At 38.9% G+C, this 21,763-nt stretch overlaps 2 protein-coding genes across 6 annotated transcripts in view; one reads left to right on the plus strand and one right to left on the minus strand.

The window, feature by feature from the left end:
• NTRK2 (neurotrophic receptor tyrosine kinase 2) overlaps positions 1-21,763 on the plus strand; it is a 414,769-nt gene that overhangs the window by 75,313 nt on the left and 317,693 nt on the right. The gene's annotated exons all lie outside the window — the stretch shown is intronic.
• The window catches only part of SLC28A3 (solute carrier family 28 member 3), a 114,656-nt gene that overhangs the window by 43,435 nt on the left and 49,458 nt on the right, over positions 1-21,763 (minus strand). Inside the window, 7 exon segments of the mRNA XM_042447761.1 lie at positions 2,236-2,380; positions 4,675-4,864; positions 12,768-12,859; positions 15,266-15,450; positions 21,454-21,527; positions 21,530-21,616; positions 21,619-21,690. Of these exon segments, the coding sequence (XP_042303695.1) occupies positions 2,236-2,380; positions 4,675-4,864; positions 12,768-12,859; positions 15,266-15,450; positions 21,454-21,527; positions 21,530-21,616; positions 21,619-21,690 (845 nt within the window).

Here is a 21,763-nt window from a genome sequence, read left to right on the forward strand (position 1 = left end):
TTTTCCCTCCTTGGATAGACAGGGAATGTCTAAGCATGTGATTCCTGTCATTCACTCTTAGAGGCTGTTTAACAGCCTCTCTTTCAGTATTCTAAGCTGTCTCCTTTCAGACAGAATGATAGTCTCCTCTGAGTGAGGTTCCTGCTATATATTAAAGATGGTGAGATTTCATCTCTATACCCAAACCATCACCAGTTAGGACAGGATTTAGTTTGTTATGTATTTATTTATTTAAGTCATTATTATTTGTTTTTTAAACTACAAACTGTATGTTTGTTTTTTGAAGTAAGTCTTTAGTCTTTATTAAGACAGATTTAAAATAATAGTCTGACCCACATTTTTGCTGTTTTGCTGATGAAAACTGAACTTTTATCGAGTTAAACTTGCATACTTGCATATATTGTTTCCCTTTAAAAGGGTTAACACCTTGGGGAATTCAATTTCACCATAGCAGTTAGGACAATAATAAAATGACTTGTATACTTGCTGCTCAGTTCACTGGCCAAAAGCAACTTCCAACCCGTTGCTCTCTCTTCTTATAGCTATTTGATTTTAAGTCAAGAAGACACCTTAAAAGACAGAACTAGCCTTTGCAAATAAGTACACATGGCCACACTAAGCTTAAGATGTGCCTTCAAGAATCTGAGGACAAACTCACTGGGTAACCATGAGGGGAAGCTCATTGATCCAAGGACAGTTTTATTCATGGTGTTATTAATCATACTGCATTAGACATCTTCCTTAGATTGTCCAAATATGTCTGGAAGTGGAGACAAAACTATGCATTTCCCCAGTGTTTCCAAGTTCCTTCTTCTAGGTAGAGCTTTTCAAACTGTTTCTCAAGAAGCTTCCCTGTCAAAAATTCAAGTGAGCTGTAGCTGTAGGCTTCTTCTGCTGTATCTCCATGAATGAAAAAGACTCAATTCATAAAGGTTATTCAGGTAAAGGATAATGAAAAGGGAGAGTGTGGTCAGGAAAGGAAAAGAAGACTTGAAAGGATAGCTATGTAGGAACTAGATAAGATCTTCAAGTATAAAGTTGCTGTTGCTGCTGCTGCTGTTGTTGTTGTTGTGTGACTTTGAGTCATTTCTGACTCATGATGACTACCACAGGTTTTCTGGAGCTAAGAGAATACGACTTACCCAAAGTCAGCCATTAGGTTTCTAAGGTTGAGCGGGAATCAAACCCTGATCTCCAGTGTCATAGTCCAACACTCAAACCCCCACAAAACATATTGTTAAATAGTAACATCAGAATTGTCTGTGCCATAGCATTTATGATTTTTAAGTATGATTTTGAAGGCTGGACAGTGAAGAAACCTGACAGGAAGAAAATAAACTCATTTGAAATATGGTCCTGGAGTAGGCTTCTACAGATACTGCAAACTGCCAAAATGATGAATAAATGTGTCCTAGAGCAAATTGAGTCTGAACTCAATAGCAATAACAATAGCAAGTACATTTCTATACCACTTATCACTAAGAGGTTTACAGTGTGTAAGCTGGGTACTCATTTTAGCACCTATTGAAGGATGCAAGGCTGAGTGGACTCTGGAGCCCTGCCTGGGATTGAACTCACAAACTTTGAGATTATCGCACGGGATTTTATCCTAAAATTTTTCCAATGCGTGTTGAACTTCAAAGATGGGTCTTACCGGATTCACCCATCTGCAGCCCGTCTGCAACTTGGGCTTATCTTACTGGATAGGAAAGAGCTGAGAATATATTTTCTTCCCCTCTTTTGAATGCTGTTCCCCCCCCCTCACACACAACTATTCAGAGACATTGGGAGGAAGGGGAGTGTGCGTGTGTGAGGGGGGGAAGAGAGAGAATGAACTTTGGGTAACGTGGACGATCAGAGCTTGGAAACATCAAATTTTGGGGATAGAAATCCCAGAACTCTTTGTCAGCATAGTCATTGGCCATTCTGGCTTGGGGATTCTGGGATTTAATATCCAAAAAATAACTTTTCCACGTTCTATTAACAGTATGTAAGACATTTGATCAAGAGTGGAAGAAATTCTTCTCTACCAGTTAGTGCAACTTTCTCCCACCTGACATTGTCCAGTTATGTTTGAATAAAACTCACCCGATTCCCAACTGTAATGGGGATATAGTCACAGCCAATCATAATTTAGTGAATCTTGATGGGGTCAGCCTCAGGGAAAATGAGTTAATGCCTAGCAAACAGTACATTTAACATCAACATGGAAAATGAAGTATTGAAAACACTCACCTTAGTTGGGTATTTGGAAAAGATCAGCATCAAGAAAACATACACTATTAGTCCACCAAAGGATATGAGCTGTTTTGTTCCTTGTTTGGCAGTATCAAAGACAAGCCAGCACACAATGGCAGCTATTAGAGAGGTCCACACTACCCTAGGTAAAAAGAATTTCAGATAGGGAGATAAATGACAGAATGTGATGGGAGGCTCATAATCTAATAAGAACTATTTTATCTCATTTGTTTTTCTAGACTATTTTGGTACCATATCGCCACATGAAAAAACAATATTCTCCAAGCCAAACATAGGAGATTATCACACTCGAGTTTACTATAGTTAAAATACTAGCAAAATGCTCCAGAAGCACAAAGGTGTGATAGCTGGCTGCACTTCTGAAGCATCACTGAAGCATCCCCTCACCTTTCCCCTCCTCAAAGCATTCATGGAGCAGCCATTTCTTCATAACAGAAGTTCCTGCTACTGAAGAAATGGCTGCTCCATTAATGCTTTGAGGACAGGAGAGGCGAGAAAATACTTCAGTGATGCTTCAGAAGCGTGACCAGCTATCACACCTTCGTGCTTCTGGAGCGTTTTGCCAGCATTAAACCCATGGTAAGTCTTCCTTGTGATAATTCCCGTAGTCTTTTTTTTTTTAAAAAATAAGTATGCAAGTATTAGAATAAATTTTAATAAATCTAAACTGCTTTACTTAAATATCCCATATGAACGTCAACAATATTGGTAACTCTTATCAGGATGCCAATTAATACCTTTAGGTTTTACATATCTAGGAGTATTAATCTCAAAACATTTATTACAAGTTGTTCCCCATAATTATAAAACTATTACAAAGTGGATGATCTCATAGAGCCACAATTGAGAAAAATTGTAATTATCAACTTTGGGACAAATAGCTTTAGTAAAGATGTTTGTGTTACCCAAACTCCTATTTATTTCAATCTATGCCTTTATCCCCCTCTCCCAATTAGACTATTTTCACAAATGGCAAAAACATATTAACTCTTATGTGTTCCAGAATCAAAATACAAGATTCTTCACACTTTCTAGGTTTATAGACTCCAAACAAGGAGTCTTAGTCATGCTATTAGATTTGCTCAAATAATCCAAATTATTTGTGGGGATGATTCTTCATCTTGGGTGTCCTTGGAAACTGACAATATCTCTTTTCATGTAAAGACCTTTATGGTTGCTCCTGGAAACACAAGAATTCCCTCTCTTATTAATAACCCCTGCATATACAGTTTATTCTGGAGCAAATGGAAATAAAAATATGCTTGCTCCTAGCTCTTCTCCCATTCAATCATTGTTAATGCATTCCTTATTCCAGTGTGTTAACAGAAATCTTAATTTGGAAACATGGAAGGGGCTATATACTCTTAGATATTCTTTTGTGGACTCAAACAAAAATCTACGGAATCTATTCTTGAGATTTTGTTACCTATTAAACCCGCTTGCTTCATGTTAGTGCAAATTTCCACTCTGTTAAATGAGATAGCTACAACAGATGAACTTATAAGAACTCTAACCCCTTTTGAACATACATCTCTGTGTATCTTCAGATAAGCCCCCCAAAGGGAATTAATAGGTTAATTTATAAAGGACTTGTGGAAGAGTCATATGGTAATGGGTTACCAGTTAAATGGAACTGGGAATTGGAACTTAACATCTCAATACCAGATTCTGCATGGTAACACATTTGGAATCATCTCCCATTTAGTTCTAGATCAGCTTTCATTAAAGAATGCTCCTTAAAACTGATCCTTCGGTGGTATATGACCCCTGTTCGCTTGACTTATATTAGTAAAAATTCATCTTTTTTTGTTGGAGAGGTTGTTCAGATAGACTAGAGGAACATACCTCCATATGTGGTTTTATTGTGCTCAAATTTTTAACTTTTGGGAACAGGTTCTCTTTATAATCTGTCAGATTACTAATACTATTTATATATAAACATTTAATTTTTTTTATTGCTGTTACAAGGGTAGAGAGTGCTCAGAAGTGGAAAACCAGCCAATTAAAACTGGAGGATTGGTGGCAAAGAATATGGGACATCGCTTTAATGGAAAAAACATTCTGACAGAATGGAATCTCCCAATGGATGTGGTATATCATTTAAAGAAAAATGGTCTCCCTTTTTGAATTTTGTAAACTCCACTTCATATTTAAATCTGTTACCAGGAAACCATGTACACCTTGGGTATGTGTGTCTGTTAGAGGAAAGAGAACTTTGTTTGAATATTGTAATCTGTTTTCAGACTATTCTTGGATTGATCTTGTTATTTTGTTTTAATCTTAATCTTTGTATGTATATTTTAATGAACCAATTCCTACTGCAATATTACGACAAGCCAAAGAAATAAAAAAATAAAAAATGGACACATCTGATTTTTCTTAACCTCCAAAGAAAGAAATCCACCATGTATTTACCATTTCAGCCAAAACCACTGTTTCTTCAGAAAATTTCCAACAGGAGAAAGAGATTTTGCAATTCTGTTCTCATATTTGGCTATCAGAAAGTCCCAGCAGATGAAAAAAATGCCAAGGACAGTCAGCACAAAGAGGGGCAAAGCTCTGTGAAAATTCAAGACACAGGCCGCAATCACCATTGCCAGATAAGCTGTCATGGAAACAAGCACATGGACACATCAGTTAGAGGTAAATCAATCTCTCTCCCTTGTTTCCTCCACAAACAAAATCCCAAGGGTGCCCCATTTTAGCCAAATTTGCTTGGAAAACAGTACACCAAACAGTCCTGCATGCAGACATCAGTGTACTTAACTACAGGATCTTTTTTTTCTGTCTACAGACAAGTTCACTCTTGGGCCACGTTCCCACTCTGATTTAAAGCAAATTGCAAAGCAAATTGCTGATCAGGTTATATGACTGTCGTCCCCATTGGAAACTGGTTCCGATCCTACTGTGATTGGTTTCAATCGCAATGAAGTGAGGAAAATGCAAAACCCCCAGTCTTTCCTGATACTAAGTCTTTGGTGGTTCTTTTGAAAGAATACATTCCGAAGCATGGAGTGATCATATAACACCAATACTGAAGTCACTCCACTGGCTACCTATCAGTTTCCGGGCACAGTACAAGGTGTTGGTTATCACCTTTAAAGCTCTACATGGCTTGGGCCCTACTTGTCTAAGGGATCGCCTGCTTCCATACAATCCTCCCCGTACCCTCAGGTGGCCTCCCAGAGGACATTTTCTGCAACCGCTCCCAATTTATGGAATGGCCTGCCGGACGAGATCCATCACATTAACAATCTAGAGAGCTTTAAAAAAGCCATTAAGATGGATCTCTTCCGGCAGGCCTTCCCGGAATAAAATACTCAGCCACGGACAAGACTTCCCATCTAGTGACTCTGCCTATGATGATTTTTTGTTTGTTTGTTTGGATTAGTTGGTTTTTAATCTTATACTGTTTAATCTATTTTAAGGGGGGGTACTGTGTATATATAGTTGTATTTTAACTTGCTGTACACCGCTTTGATTGCTTGGCAAAAAGCGGGATAGAAATAATTTTTAAATTTTTTTTAAAATTTATATTCAACACGTGGAAACGATGGATCTGAATCACATCATTATGGGGGGGGGGGGCTAATGTCAGAGGGGTGTTTACCATCCCTCCTCAGTTTTTGGTAAATCCACCATTCCGCCCCCTTCTCAGCACTTCCTTTGTGCTTGTGGTGTGACCTATGGGTGCATGATTTTTTAAAAGAAATAAATTTGATAGAAGATTCGATTCATTGATTTTGCAACTACTTGCAATTACCCAGGAGATCTGATGGCAGCTCAAAGTGAGGCAAGTAGTTGCAAAACCAATGAATCGAATTGTCTATCAATTTATTTCAAATATATATAGCAGTGCAAACTAGTGGGGACGACAATTGTGCCAAAAAAGAAGTGATTACAAGGGGATAATGAAAAGATCTGCTTTCATAGTGGGAATAATGGACCTTTTGCAATCAATTTACCAACACAGAGCAAAGGCGAATCACAAACTGGTTGAAATGTAAGTGGGAATGAGAGAAAGAAAGAAAGAAAGAAAGAAGATAAGACTTCTGAGACGTGTGTGTGTGTGTGCGTGTGTGTGCGTGTGTGTGCGTGTGTGGAAGTGTCATATAAACATCTCTTTGTAGGCTCTGGGAGACAATGGTTGAAATCCTTGCTAGAAATCTATGAGGTGACCTTGGACAAGTCACATACTCTTGGCCTCAGAAAGAAGCAATGGCAAACCTCCTTGGAGTAAATCTTGCCAAGAAAAGGCCATGATAGATTTACCTTAGGATTGTCATATCTTGGAAGTGAAGATGCACAAGACATTCACGCAATACAGACAGTAGAGCTATCATGGTAAGACTAATCTATAGAGCAGAATACCAAGGATGTGGTCACATCCCCCAACAAAGAAAATGTTGCTTGTCCGTTTATATGTGTATGCACATTTTTACATTCCCTATTGTTTTTCAGATGAGGGAGCTAGGGAAAAAAGAACAACAAAGATATGGTTAAGATTAGTAGACCCAGAGGACACTCTTGCTTTGTTGTTGTGTCTTCATGACCCTAGCATGGAATTTCTTGGCAAAATTTGTTCAGAGGAGGTTTGTCATTGCCTTCTCCTGAGGCTGGGATATGTGACTTGCCCAAGTTCATCAAATAGATTTCATGCTCGGACTTTGCTATTCAAACGGGGCTCTCAAATCATGGGCATGTGTGCATGGAGACACACACACATATACACCTGCACATGCTAGGGTCAAAGAGTATAAACATTAATTGTATTGTAAGTCATTGGTCAATTGAAGAACTAGAATACTAAGCATGTGAAAAGGGGAAATAATGAAGCTGATTTGCCAGACTTTGGGAACTGAGTGATTTAATGAGAGTATCATTTCCTGACTCCCTTCTGAGACAAGCATTCAGCAAAAGCAGATAAAATAGCAAAGAAAAATATCTTCAGAAGGTGAAATGTCAGGCATAAGCAAAGCAATCATACAATTCATAATTAAACAAATTGTTTTATTGTTTCAGTCTGAATTCTGAATCACCAAGACTCTTCAACAGGGAATTACTGTACACTGCATTTTAAAAAACATCTTCCTATATAAACAAATATTACACCTTTCTGCCATACAACATTTGTTTTTTTTTAACATAGAACCTGAGAAATTCATTGAGGCTCTTGGGACATGGCTCATGATAGACTCAGGAGATTAGTGCACCGTCTTTTATTCCCGTGCTAGTCGCGGGATGTAAATGCACAGGGACAGATTCTATTGCACAGTTCCATCTCTGGGCAGTTCTCATCCCATACCCATGGGATGAGATGTCTTCCACAGGAGGGGGAATCCCCATCCCTCCTCTTTTTCCAGCTCCGTTCATCACAGAACTGTATAGTGTTATACATCACCCTCACAGTGATGTAGCCGGGGGGGGGGGGAATCTGTGGGGTTCATCCCCCTTCCGTTAATTTATGTTAAAAATAATAATAACCAAACCTTATGCTAAAGCTGCGCTGGAATACAATGAATAGCGTGCGTGCCCATGCTGTGCGCACGCTGCCATGCCACCGCATACAAGCCCCCTTTCCTAAAATCATGGCTGCATCCCTGACCCTCAAGTGCTATAGTCTGGAGAGCAGTCTTGATGGCTTAGCCCTTTTGAAAAATATATATGCTATTTTAATGCTAGAAAGGGTTCATGAGATAAGACTGTAGGGAACAATGACACATCAGGAGACAATAAAACTAAGCCAAACATAGGGATTTCATTGTCATCTGGTGAACCCATCTTCCTTCTGGTAACCATCAAACCTTGCTTTGTGCCTATTTCAGTTTTGTTTTCAGTTTCTTTATTATTCTTTATTATTATCATTGGGCCACGGTGAGTGAAACAGAAAGGAATCCTAGAAAGCAGAAAACTGCCCAGTGTGCATCTTTTTTGTATTGCCATATTTAGACTGCAGTCTATATGTATTTGTCTGGGAGTAAGCCCAGCTGAGCTCATTGGAATTCATTTCTGCATAGACCTGTAAAGGACTAGTCTGCTAACTTTAAACTGTTCTAAGTGCTTGTTCTCAGAAAGATTGTGTAGGAAAATAGTTTTAAATTATACCCTATACAGATTTTTGTTTTAAGTGAAAGCATGCAAAATACATGTAGTTGTAAAATGAAGAAATAAAAAGAACCTGAGTATAAGACAGAACAAGTAAATTCGGTTTTTACAGTTTTAGTTGTAAATTAACAGTGCTTACTAGTCAGCTTCGCCTCATTGCTCAGGAAATACATTAAAGGTATCTTTTGGAAATCAGATTTAAATCAATGATGGGGATACAAACCAATGTTTTCTTGCTATTTTTTTCTTGCTCATTTATATCACTGGTTGAAATCTATCCACCCAGAGCAAATACAATATATGTTTACTTAATTCTAGCATTTCCCCCTTCAGGGAACACATCATGCTTATAGAGGAGTGCCAAACACTGCTGGTTACCAGGAACCATCCTCACAATACTGGGCCAATCTCTAGGCTAGTTACACTGAGACCACAACCTGGAGACGCCAGGGCCAAGTTTGGCTGGTCATGGAAAAACACTGAAACAAAGAGGCTAATGAAAGGAAATGGCAACCATGAACTAAGAATTGTATTTTGTTTGTACCATTTGACTATTCTAGAGAGAATGGATTTTCAATCAAGGGCTTTCATGATGAGGAAAATGGATTTTGTTTTTGGTTCACTCTATTCTATGGGATATTGCAGGGAGGAAATCTCTTTGATCACTGTAATAAAAGACCTGTGGGTTTTTTCTGATACATACTAGTCCCTGAGTCCTTCAGAGAACAACAGAATTGATTGCAAAAATTGAACAATTTATTTGGGGACATGTTTTCAGATATTTTTCTTTACAAAGCAGACTAAGCACCAAAGCCACATTTATGCAAATAACCTGATCCCACAATTGGCTCTCCCATCCTAAACTAACCATCATGCCAAAATGCAACCTGAAGAACATCCCCATATAATTTTAACATAATGTGAAAAATAGATTTGCACTGTTAAGCCTAACTGATCAGGAGCCAGAAGAATTCTGGACCAAAATCAGGGATATTCTAAAAAGATGAAAGGATACAGATTCATTCAAGGAAGGACCATACGAAGTGGAAGCTACGGTCAGAACACTTGGGAGACATAAATCCCCAGGAACAGATGCATACCAATAGAGCTGCTTCATGCTACAGAGACAGAATCTATTCTGGTTCTAACTAAAATCTGTCAACAAATATGAACAATATATGTGCAATATACATTCCAGTCTCCAAGAAAGGGAACACCAGGAATTGCAGTACCCAGACCACTGCATTAACTCTCCCATGCAAGAAAAGTGATGCTCAAAATCCTGCCACAAAGACTTTTACCATATGTGGAGCAAGAAATGCCAGATGTTCAAACTAGTTGTAGGAAAGGAAGAGGAACAAGGGGTCATATTACAAACATACAGTGGATAATGTAGTATACCAAAGATTATCAGAAGAAAATCACCCTGTGCTTTATAGATTATAGCAACACCTTTAATTGTATAAACCATGAAAAACTATGAATCTCTCTTAAAGAAATGGGTGTGCCCCAACATTTGATTGGCCTGGTGCTTAACCTCCACTCAGCACAAAAGGCTACTGTCAGGACAGTATATTTATTTATTTTACATGGAAATAGAAGGTTTCCAGTTGTATGGAGGTCAGACAAGGCTGCATTTTATCATCCTATCTGTTTGACTTGTATGCTGAATATATATGTAAAGCAGGATTAGACTCAGGGGAAGGAGGTGTGGAAATTAGAGGAAGGACCTTCAACAATTTAAGATATGCAGATGACACTATATTACTAGCAGAAAATAGCAAAGATTTGGAACAATTACTGAAAAAAGTAAAGAAAGAAAGTGCAAGGGCAAGTTTATAGCCGAACATTAAGAAAACAAAAAATAATAACTACATATGATGTGCCCAACTTTAACGTAAACAATGAAGACAGTGAAATAGTTCAAGATTTTCCACATCTTGTCTCAGTCACTAATCAGAATGGAGACTGTAGTCAAGAATAATAATAATAATAATAATAATAATAATAATAATAATAAATTTTATTTTTACCCCGCCCTTCCATAAATATGATCAAGGCGGCTTACAAAATTTAAAACATTACAATACAAGATAAAAATTGATATTAATTGATAATTGATATTAATTAATAATTGATATTAATTAAAAAAGAATGTTGTCTTCCAGGCGAGGCCTGTTGTTGCTGGCCTGCCTCTCTCCCCCTCAAGATGGTGAAGAAGAAGATTAAGGCTTGGAAGGACAACTGTGAAAGAACTAGACAAGGTCCTGAAGTGTAAATATATATAACTGATTGCTAAAGTGAGGATTGCCCATATCATTGTATTTCCAAATTCTATGTATGGCTGTAAAAGCTGGACAGTGAAGAAAGCTGATAGGAAGAAAATCAACTCATTTCAAATGTGGTGCTGGAGTTCTTCACAAATAAATGGATCAAAGAGCAAATCAAACTTGAACTCTTCTTAGAAGCCAAGATAATGAAACAGAAACTGTTGTACCATGGATATATCATGAGAATACATCACTCACTAGAAAAGATGATAATGCTTAGGGAAATAGAAGACAATGGGAAAAAAGGAAGGCTGCATTCCAGATGGATAGACTCAATCAAGGAAGCCATGGCCCTGAGTTGGCAAGACCTGAGCAAGGCTGTTGAGGACAGGATGACCTGGAGGTTTCTCATTCATAGGCTCACCATACCTTGAAGCCAATTTGATGGCACTTATAAACAACAATAAGACTTGAAACAATAACTGTGATTAATTCATTTTAAAAAGGAGCGAATAATATGCTGCTCTCCCTATACCATGAGATCTCTGGGTGGCATACAAATCACATTGCTATACTGTAAACAGATTTTTTTAAAAATTGAAACCATTAAAATAATTTCAGTATAATAAAACATTTCAAACAAGTTTCAAAGTAAAAAAAAAAGGGGAGGAGTTAAAGAGTTTAAAAGCATGTGCATAAACGTTTTGAGCTAAATCAGGGCTCATCCAAACTGGAAACTACATATACTTGACTATAAGTCGGCCTCATGTATAAGTCGAGGGCAGGTTTTGGGTCAAAAGTATGGATTTAGATATGACTCATGGATAATTTGAGAGTAAAACGTAGAGATATGTAACAAAGGATGCAAAGGATGAAGCAAAGGAAAACACTGCCAGAAAACTTACAAAACTGCAGCAGGCATAACTGTTTGTGCTCATACAAAAGGCTTAATGGATGAGAGAATATTAAAGCGGTGTGAGTGCTTCCAGAGCAGATGATACTCTTGCCTTTCACCAGGGATGGTTCCTTTTGGCTTCACTGCAGCCTTTGCTCTCCCCCTGGGGAGGGAGCCAAGGAAGCACAAGGGCAGTAGAGGGGCATGCGCGCCCTTCATGGCTTGCTCACTGGCCTGGCTCCCTTCCTGGAGAGGGAGCCAAGGCAGCTGCAAAGATGGCAGAGTGTGTCCCTCGTGGCTTCATCTCTGGCCCAGCAATTTCCCCAGGGATGAAGCCACAAGAGGTGAGCATGGGAGGGGGGACACTACCACCACCCTCCCTCAACTGCCCCGCACCGGGTGTCACCAAGTTTGGTCATGCCACTGGTGGGGAGTGAGATTTTATCAGTGTAATGCTTCATTAGTTGCAGTTTGGGTTTAATTATGTACTGAATGTAAAGCTGTTCTTTGCATTTCTTACAGTAGCACCACTTAATGCCAGAAGTTTGATGCTTACAAGTTAGTACCTGTAGATTGTAAATTTCAATACGAGTGCAGTCACTGCTTCACTAGGAAGGCTTTTCTGTCTATTTGCGTATGACAATACAGAGAGTTATGGTCTTTCTTGACCCAGCTTTCCAAATACAACCCTTGAAAGTTGGAAAGTGTGGCTTCAGATTCAAAATGAAACAATAAAGTGGAACAGAAAACAATAGTATAACAGCAACCACTGATGAGGAGCAAAATACATGAACAGGCAAACTTCAACTGAAACACCTGGGACATTTTTTTGACCTGGCATTAAAGAGATTGCACCAGTCATACATCAACCCCACACTTCAGTTGCTATCTCAAAGGAAGCCCTCTTCACTGCTACATATACACCTCCCCTGGTACAAAATGATGAGTCACTTAAAGATCTTAAGAAATAGGCAGGTTGCTATGGAAAGATATGATTTTTCTAGTAGGCTTTTCAGGGCTCTGAAGTTATGGATCAGCACATTGAATTGGACTTGAATGTGAATAGGCAACAACCAACACAGTTCCTTCAAAAGCGGTATAATATAATTGTATCTGATTACACCAGTCAAAACCTTGGCAGTCAAATTTTGTGCTAGTTGAAACTTCTGGCTCTTTTACACACTCAAACTACACATAAAAGCAGGATATGTTATTTCCCTCAAACTTCCAATAAATACCTTCTATCAATATTGCATAAACCAGCAGTCGGATTCTGGTCTTATGTTTCTTGAAAAAGTGAAGGACCGTATCATATTTCTTTTCAAGATACCTGGAATGACAATTTAGAAGAGGAGGCGGCTGTGAACATGTATAACAATTCTAAAACATCAGTACTTGGGATGTAGACAAATGATTTTGTACCCAACATAATAATATTAACAATTTGCACACTAGTTGTGCAGGGATTTTAAACTTGTCCACTGTCTTCCTTATCAAGTAAACCCTTAAAGGCTGATTTTGGCATAATAGAAATCATACAGCCAAAGTTAAATGGGAAGCACATAATTAAAATTTTCTTATTAACAATGTAATGCTATGTGTGTCTACCCAAATGTAAGTCCAACTGAGTTTAGTGGAGTTCACTTCCAGAAAACAGATATAGCTTTATAGCCTAAATCAATATGACTTCAATCTACTTACAGCATGTGGAATTTAAGATTTTTTCAGCCCAGTCCCCAAATGGTTGGCCTGAAGTCAGTAGATAACATTAGAATGACTGTGATTTCCTTCATGCTGCATAGTGTGATATGAATTTACTTGTTGGAAGCATCTGTACTGCACAAATAATGCAGTTTGACACCACTTTAACTGCTGTGACTCAATGCTATGGAATCCTTGGATTTGTAATTTGCTGTGGCACCACTCAAATTAATTAAAACTTAAGGTTTTTTTTTTAAAAAACCTTTAATTTTTTAAAAAAATCTTCTTTAAAAACACCATACCTTTCCCAAATGTCATTTTAACCACATGAAACTATGTACACATAAATATATTTAGGCTGTGCATATAATACTGTAATTGAAAAGTATAATTTTAACTTTGATAGTTCTTTATGTCACAAATATTCTCATTACAGTGATATACAGAAATTAAGATTTATGAGTAACATTAGTACAAAAAGTATTACTAAGGATTCTGTATGGTGTGGTGTGGAAGGAGGTCAGTGTGGGGGGTGAGACCATGAGTTACCGCACCAGGTGATGCCAACCCTAGTGGCGCCACTGGCTCCAAATTCCCCAGCAGTGAAAGGGCAGCTGGAACATAGCTGGATCCACCCCTGCCATCAGGCAGTGGCTATGGGACGTGAAATCCAACCAGCACCAGCACCCCAAACTATTGTAAAGCTAGGGAAGAAATGGTGACAGAGCCGCAACCTCTGCCCCCCCCCCCATGGCATTAGTATGCTGATAGAGACCTGCACACTGCTAATGTGCTTATTAGATCTCGATCGCAGATTTCCTAGAATCCACTGTTGCTTTCACATAGATAGAAAAGCTTATGGACTCCAAGTCCATAAGCAAGCCCCACACATTGTCAGAACAAGTTATCAGTGATGCAGAAAGAGGACACAAGAAGGAAAGACATCAGAAAATCCCAGGTAGCTGAGTTAATGCCAAGTTACTGCCTACTTCATGTAGCCATTCATTTTTAAAATGATATACTAATGAGCAGATCTGTTTTGTCTAGTGAACGCAGGGTATGCTAAATTGAAGAAAGGCTTTGTGATGCTGCCTTTTAAGTGTATTTTATATTGCTGCATATCAATTTAAAAAGATATGGCTGTGTTAGTCTGTTTTTAGCATAAAATGAAAAAAAGATGGCTGAGGAAAATATCTAGCAGCACCTTTGAGAATTATTTATTTTAGCATGAACTTTCATGGATTTCATTCCCCTTTTTCAGTTGCACTGATGGGAGTACAGCATTACTGACTTAATGCCACACTTCATTAGTGTGTCTGAAGACATGGATTGCAAAGAATGAAAACTAATGCTAAAATAAATAGATTAATCTCAGTGAAGCTGCTAGATTATCTCTCCCCCCATCTCCTTTTCCCCCCTTGTTATACCTTAAGGAAGCATACTGTTATTGGACAATTCCTACATACTACAACAATGTCTATTAACATTAACCTGCCACAAACTTTAACTGAGCTTCTCAGTCAGAATCACTTCTCTCTGTGCTGTTATCTTATTTATTTGTCTTATTCCTCACTAATATGTCTCAGGGTGCCAGCAGTACAATGCAAATCATCATCATGAACATCAATAACTGTATTGTAAAACATATACTAGTATTAAAAAAATAAAACACTGATTTCAGCATCATATGACCATAATACATTCTTTTTATATCACCTCCTCATGTGGTTGCCATAAGTTGAAAGGCAACTTGAAGATACATGCACACACACATCTTTAGAAAGCAGAAATGATTTAGCAGGCTTTTTTGGTGAGATGACTCTGTGGTGTTGGTAACAGCACAGAAAATGCCCTGCCCTTAGTTTCAGATAAAAACAGGACTCAAAGCAAGACTTTCTCAGATGATGATAATGCATAGGGTGAGGTAGAGCCTTGTTTAGGAGTGGGACAATCCTGTGAAAACTCCTCTCCAGTAGCAGGGAAAGGAATAAACAGAGATGTTGATAAACAACAAGTTCCAACATGAAATTATTACCTTTGAGACACAGGTTTCCCAAGATCTTGTGGTTCATGTGTGCTCACTCGGTCATCCTTCTCAATATTGACACTTGCATCATGTTCTCTTACTTCCTCATGATGTAGAGAGTTGCCTCTTTCCAAGTTTCTATTTCTAAATGCAGTATCATTTTTCTTGTTTGGACTGTCACTTTCAATATCCCCCTAAAAGATACAAGTATGGAAGATAGCACATGAGTTTGGATGAGTACTCTGTGATCAGCATGTGGAAAAATCATGGTGATGACAACATTTTAACAAGTAAGAGGGAGAATTAAGTACATTTTAACAAGTAAGAGAATTAAGTACATTTATTTTCAGAAATTTCTTTAGAATAAGTATCCACTGGGGTAGGATGAGAAAGATTGTGGCAGTAGGCCCTGCTTGTAACGTTCAACAACCATCCATCCACTGGAAGTGCAGAAGTGAGCAACTCTGCTGTCCCCAGGGGCTCTTTCACCTTAAACAATTATACCACTATGATACTACTTTAGCTTCTATGGTTCTATCACATGGAATCCTGGGATTTGCAGTTTAGGGAAAGACATTTAGAATTTTCAGCCAGAGTGCTTCACCAAACTACAGAGTACCTGACCAAAGTACAAACCTCAAGACTCCATAAGATGCAACAATCACAGTGAAAGTGGAATCATTGTACTATAACTGTGTAGTGTGAAAGAAATCCCAATGTTGTTGTACTCCAACTCTCACCAACCCCATATGACATGACAAATGGCCAGATCCTGGGAGCTGTAGTCTAATAACAGCTGAAGGGTGATAGGTTTACCATCTCTGGAACACAGCCTGTTACACACTCCCCAACCTGGTGCTGACTGGATGTGCTGGACTACAATTTCCCCCCCCCCACCTCATTTTCCTTTTTATTATTTTTTTAAAAAGTTAATATTATAATCTACATACAATAGTATTTAAAAATATATTTTACATAATATTTCACATACACTGGACTACAATTTCAATGAGCCACTTTTCAGTTATGTTGGTTGGAGGCTTATGGAAGTTGATGTTTAATAAACCTGGAGGGCAACAGCTTGAAGAAGATGGTCTATAGGTTTACAATTTTCAAAATCCATATTAGGGTAATAGTTTCACTAGTCCAACCAAAAAAGAGCATAAAAATATGTGTAAGTTTTAAAGACTTCCAAAAGTGTTAAAGCTATGTCCTAAATAGCTTCACTCAGAGTAGTATTTGTTTTGTTTATTGTCTGCCTTCAAGTCATTTCCAACTTGTGGCAACCCTATGGCGAACCTATCATGCGGTTTTCTTGGCAAGATTTTTCAGAGGGGGTTTGTCATTGACGTCTCCTGAGGCTGAGAGTGTGGCTTGCCGAAGGTCATCCAATTTCCATGGCCGAGCTAGGAATTGGGCCTGGTCTCCAAAGTCACAGCCCAACACTCAAACCTAAGAATATTACTAATATAGTCATATTAAATTTCAATTAGGATTTGTAGATTCTAGGGTACCAGCTGACCAGAAGGAAAAAAACGGTCAGTCCAGCTAACTTTGTCTGAAGGATTTTCAACTAGGATGAGACATGTTTTCTGATTAAATTATAGGGATTGCCGCATACTTGTATTTATAAATATGTCAGCATATGTCAATTTCATGCCAATAAATGCACTGTTGGGGGAAGATGCATTTTGTGTATGATGTGCAGATGACTATTTTATAGCCCAGATCAGTGCTTTACAGGCTGTTGTTGTGAGGATCAAAACAGGTGTTATAAGCCACCTTGAAGTCCTTGAAGGAAAGGCTGAATACAAATATAAGACATGACCCCACTCAAGTTATATCTTCCATTTTCTCTATAGACTTTTTAAAAAGTACACCTCTTTTCTTCATCCTTTATCTCTCTCTATCACACAACAACAACTTAGGAACCACAAGACTGCAAACATCATCTAAGCACAGCCCTGCCTTACCACTAAATCAAAGTTTGGAGTTTATCGTTCAGGATTTTAAACCGGCTCCAACCTCCTGGACTGGAACCGGGATGCAGGATGGAGATGGGGATTATCACTCACTTAATTACCACCAAATCACCAGCCGCCATCAGCCTGGGTCCCAGCCAGGTCCAAGCTGCTCTCTGCCAGCACTTTTTAGAAATTGGAAAGCTTTTTGACTTCTAAAAAGTGCTGGCAGAGCATGACCGGGACCTGGATTGATGGTGGCTGGTGGCAGTTTAGTGAGTGATAATCCCCGCCTCCTTGCTGCATCCTGGCTCCAGCCCGGGAGGCTAGAACTGTTTTAAAATCCTGAGTGATAAGCTCCTTAGACACTTCTAAGTCTGAACATGGCTTTCATTCATTTGCCTTTTCACACATTCACAAGCAATGCAAGTCCGAGCCTTACATCTCTGCCAATATCTACTCCAACCTGCTTTGATAAGGGAGGGGAACACAAAAGACTTTACCTTCTCTATTATCAGCTAGCTTTGTGACAAAATACAAGCTGTAAGCTCAGCCTCCAAGCAGACACAGTTATTTTCTAATTTCCGATACCAAATCTTAAAGAGGAAGGAGGTGCAATTGCACACCTTGCAAAACAATTCTCTTGAACTGGTAATGAAAGTTTTCTGAGTCTATTTTTTCACCTTCTTCCTCTTTCCTCCTCCCCAGCTTCTTTTCCATGGTCCAGTTTTTAGCAGGAAATAGTGGGTAGGAGGAAGGGAATAGGGTGAGCTTTGTTTCCCACTTGCAGAACTCAACCCATAAAAGTTTTGATGAGTTCAAAAATGCTTCTTAGAACTTTATCATACGAGCCTAAAAAGTAGAATTTTAAAAAGTGGAATTTTAACAAGATAAAGGCATCTTTGGCAGGTACTTATCACTCAACATTGTGTCCACCTGTTTCCTTGCATTCCATTAGTTACCATAGGGCATCTTTTCACTGATGGGCAAAACTCATCAATAGGCTCTCAATCTCACTGCTATTCTATTATTGCCTTCCTGTGATAGGTCCCTTCCACTGCAGTTCTGTTTCTCAGGCAGTCACATATTATTATTTTATTTTATTATTTAGCACATAGTGCTAGTGGGCACGATTCTACTCTTCTCCCCCTCTCCCCACTTGCAGCAAATAAAGAGAGATAAAGGATGAAGTTTCCAGCAGCTTCCTGAAGCTGTCTACAATGTACATATTAACACAGCAGCTGGCTTCAGGAGGCATTTGACAGCTGCAGTCACTTGCAACCACTCACACATTCACACAGCAACCCTATACTTTGGGAATGGGGAGGAGGAGTGGTTATAGCAGTGGTTCCCAACCTTCCTAATGCTGCAACCCTTTAATACAGTTCCTCATGTTGTGGTGACCCAAACACATGAAATTATTTTCGTTCCTACTTCATAATTGTAATTAAATAGGTGTTTTCCAATGGTCTTAGGCGACTCCCATGAAAGAGTCATTCGACCTCCAAAGGGGTCCCGACCCACAGGTTGGGAACCATTGGGTTATAGCAACCAATTGTCTCCCAAAGCCAACTAATGTGCTCACATTCCTACAGCAGCCAGCTTGGGGAGGTGGTTGGCAGCCACGATATTTCATTCTCTCCATTTCTCCAGGAAGGTGGTGTCTGGCAGTGTGGAAAACAGATAATGTGACCATGGATTGCCAAACCACTATTGTGGGGAAAAGTGTGATAAGAAAAGATGCCAAACCAGTATGCTTCCATTCTTAAACTAGCGTGATTGTGATAGGACAGCAGGCTGGTGTAATAAAGTCCTTAGAAAATAATTTAGCTGTATTCCATCATATCATTCTCATTAACTGAGTGACCTATCCTCACGGTTTCAGAGACTATTCTGAAAATAAGAAGTTTGACTAACTGGCAAACATAATGCAATGGACAATTAAAACACATTAGCAGGGATTCTGCATCACGAGATACATGTCTGGCTACCCACCAAACCTTCTTTTATGTGACGCAGCTTCATCCCACAACCTGGCTATTTCCATGTTCTTGTAAAGTGGTGGGATCAGTAGAGAAACATCCAGCTATCAACTTGTAGCTTCCTGTGCTACTATGGACATCCACAGAGACTTGAAGAAAAATATTTGGATGTGTCTGTACTGATTCTCCCCTGTTCTCCAATGACACAGACATGTCCATGTGCCTATTGCATAGCTGATAAAGAATTCTGACCTAAGTAAGTCCAGATTTTGGTTACTAGCATTTGATATTGAATTTTAACCTCTGTGAAAACAAAAAGTGGGTTACACAAACATGATGCCAGTCTGGATTTTCCCCTCAGTGTCATACTAGATGATGCTACACTATGTACATAGCATGTATAGTCACCCATCATATCCATGGATTCTTTATCCATGGATTCAAGGACCTCAAAAAACATTTTTAAGAAATCCAAAAAAGCAAACTTTGATTTTGCTAATATATATATTATGAGAGACACCATTTTACTATGTCATTGTATTTGATACATCCATAGATTTTGGTATCCTGTGGGGTTCCTGGAGCCAAACTCCATCAGATTCCAAGGGCCCACTGTATTTAGAAGTCCTCTCTCAAGTACAGAAAGATGTCTGATTATCATAGCATACTGATTATTCTTAACTGTGTATTTTGAATTTGTGTTTGGTGTGTCAGGTCGAGTGGGAGAAGGCAGCTGTTTTAAGATAGCTGGCACTTCAGAACTGAAGAAGGTGACTCCTATGAAGGGTTTGCCCCCTCCCTATTTTGGGCATCTAGATTGCTGAATACCTACTACTGCCATATTTGTCAGATGTCTACACTGCTGCAGCAGGGGCCACTTTTATTCACCCGGGCCTTCAATGGCTTGTGAACTTTGACATCTTCTGAATGATTTCTGCTGTCCATGTGGATGATTGGTTTCACTGTTGTTAAGGTTTTTTAAACTTGTGGTTGCATCTGCACTGCAGTTTGACCATGTTAATTATCATGGCTCCATGCTATGGAATTCTGGGATTTGTAGTTTTGTTAGATATTTGACCTTCTTTGTCAGAGAGCTATGGTGCCAAAACAAACTACAGATCCCAGGATTCCATAGGATGAAGCCATGAGAGTTAAAGTGGTGTCAAACTGCATTAATTCTGCAGTATGGATGCAGCCTGTTTGAGTCTGTAGCATAGAAAAAACTCAGAGTGCATCTACACTGCAGAAAGAATGCAGTTTGACATCACTTTAAGTGTTGTAGCTCCATCCTAAGAAATCCTGGGATTTGACAGTTTTACAAGGTATTTAGACTTCTCTTCCAAAGTGTTCTGACAATTACTACAAATCTACAAATGCCAGGATTCTGTAGGATGGAGCCATGGCAGTTCAAGGGGCATCAAACTATATTATTTCTACAGTGTAGATGCACCCTGAGTATTTTCTATGCTATAATCTCAAATAGGCTGCATCTACCCTGGAGAATTAATGCAGCTTGACACTGTTTAAACTGTCATGGCTCCATCCTATGGAATCCTGGGATTTGTAGTTTGTTGTGGCGCCAGAGCTCTCTGACAGGGAAGGCTAAATATCTCACAAACACTATAAATCCTTTCATTTCTGTGTGGGAATTTAGGGAAAGAAAACCTCTTAACTACAGGAAAAGTTGTGTTTTGCTTCCGCTTTAGATGCTGCTTCCTAGCATTCCAAACTAATGTTGTCCAAAATTACACTAAAAGATATTAACAGTGCCGCTGGTGTGACTGTCTTCTGTTCTTTTTTTTGTTTTGTGTCAAAAGCATGACTGAGCAGGATTCTTACAAATGGTAACAACAACAACAAGCAAACTAGGTGTACCACCAACATTACAATCACAACCACATCAAGCGACTTCCAGTCAAAGGTCTGGAACAGTTGAAACAATGGCAGGGATTAGTGCTTGTAATATTCATGAGTGCAGCATTGCCACACACAGTCAAAAGCAAAGCAAAGTCTGGTCTGCTATTCTGATACTATGCATTTACAAAGGAAAACAGTGGATGCATCTTCTACTCACATGAACCCCAACTGTGTTCTGTCTTTTAGGCCCTTTGTGTCCACAGGGTAACACTTGGCAGGTGTGTCAATGCCTGCAAAATGATTGCTGCCAGGAAAGGACAAATAACCTTTCTTCCCTCCCAAAAGTTCCAAGACATTTGCACCTTCCATAGAAAGAAAGAAAAAAGTTTAGTCTTACCTCAAATGCAGGGTTCATGTAGCTTTTAGAAAATGTGCCGTTAACTTCTGGCACAGCCATATATTTAACCAAAACAACACTTTATCAAAACCTTGGATTCTTTTCAATTCAGTGCAGCCAGCAACAATATCCAAGGAAGCTTTGGTTGCAGGAACTCTTTTACTACTTGACATTTACCTGGCTATAACCACACCCAGAATTCTTAGGCTGAATTTATTGCCCCACCTTCCTCTCCCCCTGTCAGTCATACATTCAGATGCAGGACACACACCAGAGTAAAAAACCAAGCTTGTGAAATTCTGTAAAAGAG

This window comes from Sceloporus undulatus, chromosome 2 (genome assembly GCF_019175285.1).
Source record: "Sceloporus undulatus isolate JIND9_A2432 ecotype Alabama chromosome 2, SceUnd_v1.1, whole genome shotgun sequence".
Lineage (NCBI taxonomy): Eukaryota > Metazoa > Chordata > Lepidosauria > Squamata > Phrynosomatidae > Sceloporus > Sceloporus undulatus.